The sequence below is a fragment of the Phocoena sinus genome, chromosome 1 (assembly GCF_008692025.1).
Source record: "Phocoena sinus isolate mPhoSin1 chromosome 1, mPhoSin1.pri, whole genome shotgun sequence".
Taxonomy (NCBI): Eukaryota; Metazoa; Chordata; class Mammalia; order Artiodactyla; family Phocoenidae; genus Phocoena; species Phocoena sinus.
Window position 1 is genome coordinate 35,081,660 of NC_045763.1, and position 6,694 is coordinate 35,088,353.

General features: G+C 63.3%; 1 protein-coding gene across 1 annotated transcript; it reads right to left on the minus strand.

The window, feature by feature from the left end:
- Nucleotides 1–793: 793 nt before the first annotated feature.
- On the minus strand, nt 794–5,627 carry CLDN19 (claudin 19). The gene is made up of 5 exons (XM_032624901.1): nt 5,204–5,627; nt 3,785–3,949; nt 3,590–3,674; nt 1,654–1,806; nt 794–928 (listed from the first exon to the last, which is right to left on the minus strand). Exons 1-5 carry the CDS (start codon nt 5,424–5,426, stop codon nt 880–882), a joined length of 675 nt encoding a protein of 224 aa, XP_032480792.1. The 5' UTR covers nt 5,427–5,627; the 3' UTR covers nt 794–879.
- Between the last annotated feature and the right edge of the window lie 1,067 nt (nt 5,628–6,694).

Consider the following 6,694-nt stretch of genomic DNA (forward strand, 5'->3'; position numbering starts at 1 on the left):
CACCTGGGGTGGGGGGTGAGCTAGGCATCATCTCCCCAGGTGACTCGAATGTGCGCGCCAAGAGCCGCTGCTTTATAGCGTCAGGCACCCAGAGACACTCTTCTGTAGTTCTCGCTCATAGTTCCGGGGGCCAGGGCTCAGGGCCCACCCCCTCAGGCCCCTGAGACGCCCCTGTGTACGTGCAGCCGCTGCCACGCTGGGGCGCCTGTGGACGATCCCACAGCAGCTCTGCCATCTGCTTCTCCCCTCCCACCCCTACCTTCTCCTGGAGGTGCCTGCGCGATAGTCATCTTGTCTGACCACCTCTCAGAGGCACGTCAGGGGAGAAGGCTGAGCTGCGTCCTTAGGATCTGGTGACTTGGTGGGAGATGTCCCAGGACAGGTGGTGGAGGAAGCCAGGACAGAGCTGGCTGAGGGCAGGGGAAGGCAAGGGACAGTTCTTTCCAAGAGCTGTGGCCAGCTCTTTCCGGTCAGGAGAGACAGAGGGCAGAGGCCACAGAGAGACTCAGGGTCCTGGGAGGATGTCTGGGATGGAAGAGGCCTGAGCATGAGGGCAGGGGCTGATCTGGGTTAATTTTCCCTTGACTGGGGGTCTCCAGTCAAGGAGGTCCTGGTGCCAACCCAAGGACAGCTAGGGAGGTTCCTGATCAGCTTGGATGCGCTGTGTAACCCACACTGGATCTGTCTCCCTCTCTTTGTGCCCAAGGACCCCAGGGACCCAGCTCTGACCTCTCTGAGCCAGGCCCCACCCTCATCATACCAGGGACAGATTAAATGACACCACACTCAGGGCTGGATGTTCACTTTTCTTTCCAAAAGATACCAAGCACCCGGTCTAGATGTGACAGTGAGACAGAGCCAGGCTGGGGAACCTGGACATTACACACCCAGGGGGCCCTTGGTGGAGGCAGACAATTTAACAACTGGTCTGAAAGTCAAAAGAGAGGAGAGCTGGTTAGCGGGGGGAGCAGCAGGCAGTGGGGGGTGGCAGGGGCTATGGGGTTCAGGCACGGACCCAGGGACTGGCCAGTGTGGCTCACAGCAGCCCTGCCGGGGCCCATTTCTGGGGCAGGGGTGACATTGCCTGGATTAGCCATCTGTGTGGATGTCCATGCAGCACTAGGCATACTGTGAAACCTCTATTCAGAGGCAGCAGGGCCAGGCCTCCTGGTCTCTCTGAACCTGTTTCCTCGTGTGTAAATGGGGGACATTGGTCCCCCGGCACTGCCTCCGTGGGGTTGCTGTGAGGAGCCCATGGGCCGGGGGAGGCGATGGGCTCTGGTCACCCCAGGGCACTGGGCACCCAGCTTGTCTTTACTGCTGTGTCCTCGAGGCTCAGCACAGAGAAGACACTCACACAGCCTGTCAGTGAGTAAATAAGTGGTCGTGAAAGGGACTGCAGCTGGCCGGGGTGTGGACAGGTCCGTGCCGTGCTTGCACCTGTGCCGGCCGTGCGTGTGTGCCTGAGGGCTGGGGCCTGCCTCCCACCTCTCTCTGAGTGTCTGGGTCTGAGTCTCAGAGCGCAGGGTGGGTGCCTGGGTTGGGGACAAGTTGCTCAGAACCTAACCGAGCTGGGGGCACACCCTGCGCCCTCCTGGCCCCGCCCGGGGTGCTGGCAGGGGCCGGCGGATGCTGCGCGGGGCTCAGACATACTCTCGGGCAGCCGCCGAGGGGCCGGGCCGGTAGGGCTGCGGGCTGCTGTTGGATCTCTCGGGCTCCTGGCACGTGCAGCAGAGGAAGGAGCCGCCCAGCATGGCCAGGCCGGCGGCGGCCCAGCCCAGAAACAGGGCTGGACCAAATTCGTACCTGCGAGGGGTGGAGGACGCCATCAGGTGTGCCTGCGCCTCCGCCCCGCCCCGTCCACCCCCGGGGGCTCCCAGCCTCCGCCCTGGCAGAGCAGAGGGCGGGCTGGACGTGGGGAGCTGAGGCTGGGGCCTCACAAGCGTCCTCGGACTCGCCCGGTAAGTTGGGATGAGCGCTCATCTTTCCTCCCGCCCCTGCCCCAGCACATCAACACCACCCGGTGCGACCCAGCTCAGGCTGGGCTGCTCCGCGCAGCCTCGAGCCCCTTTCCTCCTCCGGCCAGATGAGGGGGCGTTGGGGGGCCCGCCAGGCCCGTCGGGGAGAGGAGGGGCGGGCAGTCCTGCCACCTCTCTCGGTCACGGTCTGGTCCACGGAACTCGCCGCCGGGCTCCCGCCGCCCTCTGGAGGCCAGACTCCTCCGCCGGCTCCACCTGGCACTCCGGCCTTTCCACCCACAAGCCCAGCGGGCCAGCCCGGCGCCCCCTCTGCAGCGTTCGGGTCTCCCCACCTCTGTGCCTTTGCACGAGGCGCCCCCTGCCGGAGCGTCTCGCCTCCGGTGCTCCGCCTCCAGGGCCCAGTTCAGATGCCACCTTCCCCGAAGGCTTCCCCTGACCCCGCTCCGCTCGCCGCCTGGCGCTCTCACTGGGTGGCTGTTCAGTTCCTTGTTTGTCTGGTTCCCTGGGGAGCAACTTGAGGGCAGACAGCACCGGATTCATCCATGTCCCCAGGGCCCAGCACAGGACCTGCAACTCAGGCAGCCTTGCAGAGTGTTGAAGGGACAGGAGCAAGCACCAGCTTGCTCCCCAGGTATCTCTGAGCAGAGCTACCTCTTGCTTGGCAGGTTTTCATGGCTAGAGCTGCCAGCCCCAGGGAATGAACCTCACTCCTGAAGTCTTCATTTCCTCCCCCTCTCCACTCTGCTGCCTCCTCCAGGGAGCCCTCCTGACTGCAACAACCCAGGCATCTCTTTTCTCATTCTCCTTCCACCCCAGGGCCCAAGGCCTGTTGGGATGTTTGGGGTTGAGACTATCCCATTCTCTGCTCCCCACAGAGCTGAGAGGTAAGGGAGGGGCCAGGTCCTTCACAGAGCCCCCTATTCGGCCCCCATACCCTGGCCTTATAAGTCCTGACCACTCTAGCTCCTAAATATCTCTGGGCCTACTCTCCACTGCTAGCCCCTGGCCCCAAGCCCTCTGCTCCAGACCTTTTCATCAGCACCTTACTGGCCTTGCTCCCTCCCCACCATTCTGCACACCACAACCAGAGGGACTGTCCTGCCTTCCACACCAGGACACGGAAAGAAACCTTCCTATGGCTGCAAGGCCCTCTGCCATCTGCCCTCAGGACTTTTCCAGCCTCATCTCTCCGGCCCAAACTCACTGTGCCTCCTACAGAAATAACAGCCCAGGCACTGTGCTAAGTCCCTTACCTGCACCATCTCACAGAAGCCTCACAACCACACTGAGCTCCGTCCTCGGTCCTAGCTGCCTTTTACAGGGGAGGAAACGAGGCACAGAAAGGTTAAGGAACTTGCCAGTCACACAGCCAGCCCGTGCAGAGCTGGGATTTAAATCCAGAGCCACGGCATTTAGCTACTGGGGTGGCATTCAGGGCCCAGCCACAGCTGCTCCCCACTCCAGAGAGCTTCTCAGTAACAGCACCTGGGGCTCGTCCGTCCCCTGTTTCCCCCTCCAAGTGCCCTGCTGGACAAAGGCCAGTGGTCCCAGAGGAGGTGGAGCGGGAGGCCCAGCCTGTTCCCTGGCCCAAGCCATGCCCTGGTGCTCACCTGGCGTTGACGGGTGTGCTGGGGTTGAAGAACTCCTGGGTCACCAGTGTGGCATACCACGAGACGGCCGTCAAAGTGCAGAGGCCTAAGGACAGGGTTGGGGGGTGTCTCAGCTCTGCTCTGGCCTCCAGAGAGCCCCCCAGGATGGGGCTACCTGCTACGGTCAAGAGGATGGAGGAGGAGCCAGGCACTCACCCGCCAGGAGGAATAGGGCACCCCCAGCGATGGCCACTCGGCCCTTGGCGATGGGGTTGCTGTCTCCGACCCGGGTGCACTTCATACCGATGACACTGAGGACCATGGCCACGAAGCCCAGGAGCACGGCCACCACCATCAGGGCTCGCGCTGACTGGATGTGACCTGGTTGGGGTGGGAGGGACTGAGCGGGGTGGGCGGGGGGGGGGGGGGGGGTGGGAGAAGTGGGCGGGTGGGAGGAGCCCAAGATGGGAGGGGCGGGAGCTAGAGCAGGACGCTCCTCCTGGGCTACTACCTGCGGCAGGTGTGAGGGGATCCTGAGGGCTCAGGTGACTACAGGGTGTGAGGGCAGAGTGTGGAGGCTGAGCCTCACCATTTAACCCCACCGTTCGCTCTCCCTGGCAGGTTCTTCCAGGTAGTGTGTGGTGACAGGGTGGTATGAGTTCTCCCATCAGCTGCTTTCCGGCCAGGCGCCTCCCTTTGGGGCCCACCCCTCCCAGGCAGCGGGGGGGCAGTTTCTCCTCAGGCCTTTCAGATTCACCAGAAAGAGGACCCAGGGTGTCTGAGGCCCAGCTCAGCCCAGGTTGGCCCTTGGACAGGGATGCCTCCCCCATTGTCCATTCCGACTCTAGTTACCTTCCCCTGTGCCCTTTGAGTCACCCATGGTAGCTGTATGCCTGCTGCCGGCATCAGTCCCGGGCCTGGGGGGCAGCTCAGGGGATCTGGGTCCCTGAGGGAGGCCAGATGACCTGCCTGGTCCAGAGTGGTGGGGGCCATGTGACAGCAGCCCAGCTCAGGCCTGTGCGGCCCCGGGGCGGAGGGCAGGTGGGTCGGCCCCCAGCCAGGGGTAGAGTTGCAGTGGCGCCTGTTTACGAGCCAGCTTGTCAGGCTCAAGCCCTACCCCCCAGGGGCAGGAGAGCCACCCGTGTGCCCAAGCGCCTGGGTGTGGACGTGCATGTACACGTGTGTGGCTGTGTGTGCGTGGGGGTAGGTGTACCCGAGTGCCGGCATACTTGTCTACATGGCAGGACTGGCAAGTAGGTCTGTGTGCACAGTGTATCTGCAGAGTATGGAGAGAAATGGAGGGAAGGGTCTTGACTTAGAGCCTCTGAGTGCCGGGCACTCGTCTCCTCTGACCCAGAGTCCTGTGAAAGTCCTAGTCCCCTTTCCAGATGAGGACAGAGAGGGTCAGTGACTCCTTCAAGGTTACAGTGGAAGAGCTGGCATGTGGACCCATGGCTGCTAGAACCTAGAGCCCCTGCCCCCAGGAGGGCACCAGGCTGGCCTGGATCTTCATGAGTGCACGGGAGGCAGGGGCTGGAGAGGGCAGCCCAGTGCAGACGGCAGACCGTGGGAAAGCTTGCTCCGGACCTCCCAGCCCCATATCCACCTCCCCATCCCAGTGGGCATGAGGCCTACCTTCCAGGGCAAGCAGCGAGTCATAGAGCTTGCACTGCACCTGACCGGTGCTCTGGGAGGCGCAGGACATCCAGAGCCCTTCGTAGAGGCCCACGGCGGTGATGATGGCATCGCCTGCGTAGGAGGACTGCTTCCACTGCGGGAGCGCTGTGCTGGCAATGATGCCCACCCAGCCACCCAGGGCCAGGAAGTAGCCCAGGAGCTGAAGACCTGAGTTGGCCATGGCCCAGGGGAGGGGATAGGGGTTCCAGGCCTCAGGGCTGGGCCAGGGTACCTGGGGGGGCCGAGGTCATGGCCAGGTGACAGGAGCAGCTGGGTTGGGGGTGGGGTGCAGCAAGTGGTCAGAGGCTGAGAAGGAGAGGTGACAGCCCTGCAGTGGCAGCAGCAAAGGCAGTGGCTTCAGGCTCTAGAATGCTGGGGGAGGCCTGAGCTGGAAAGGCCAGGGGCCCGCCCACAGCCGCCACCTAAGCCAGGGCAAGGTCCCCAGCAAAGCTCCTGCCCAGCCCCCGGGGGGTGGGGGGTGGGGCGTGGCCAAGGTGGTGCCCCTCCCCAGGGATGGAGAAGGGAGGGGCTGGGAAGAGTGACCCCCGGCTGGCTCTCAGGGCCTTTCCCCTAGGGAAACCCCTTTAGGAGCCTGATAAGAATCCCCTAAAATTCTCCTAATTCCTATCCCAAACACCAGCACTGAGATGATGGACTTTGCCCTTGCACTGCTGATGTGACTCTTGGGGTTTTCTGTCCTCTGACCGCAGGACAGAAAGAAAATGGAATTCCAGTTTGCAGGAGGTAAGACTAGGGTTAGACACTGGGGAGAACTTTTTGGAGCGGGTTCTGAGGTCAGCTATGGAGAGACTGGGTTGGGGAGGGTGTTGGGGAGTGGGGGTCCTTGGTACCTGGGGCCCATGTGTTCTGCTCTCAGAAACAGCAGAGGCCAGACTCAGCGTGGGATCTGTTTGAGATCTGAGGGGGGCAGAAGAGGGACCCCTTGAAGGCTGGGACAGGGCTGGCCACCAGCCAGCAAGGAGCCTGGCAGGGAGGTGGGAGACAGCACCAACCTTCTGGGATCAGCCTGAAGGAAGGCAGACTGTTCAGCCCCTTTAATCCCCTTGCTGGCTGGCTTAGCAGCTCCTGCTGGGGCCTGAGGCACAGGCCCCTGAGCCCCCAGCTCCAGAACAGCCTGGGGGGGAGCAGTGGCCTCTGCACATTCCCGGGGTTCAGGCTGCCCCCTCCGAGCGCCCCACCTCCCTTCCTCTCTCCCGTCCCAGCTCAGCCCCCTGCAGCAGGGGAATGTTTAACTCTCCTCGACCTCATTAGCAATCCCCTCACGTTCAGTTCGGCTCGCCAGGCGTGGGTACAGGGGAATGTCACAACCCCGCTCCCGCCAGCCCCCCGGCGCCCCCTCCAACCCCAGCAGCCCACGCGCCCTTTGCCGGACTGCACTGGGGGAAGGCAGGGTCCCGCCGCAGACCCTGGCCGCCTTGCACCCCCGAC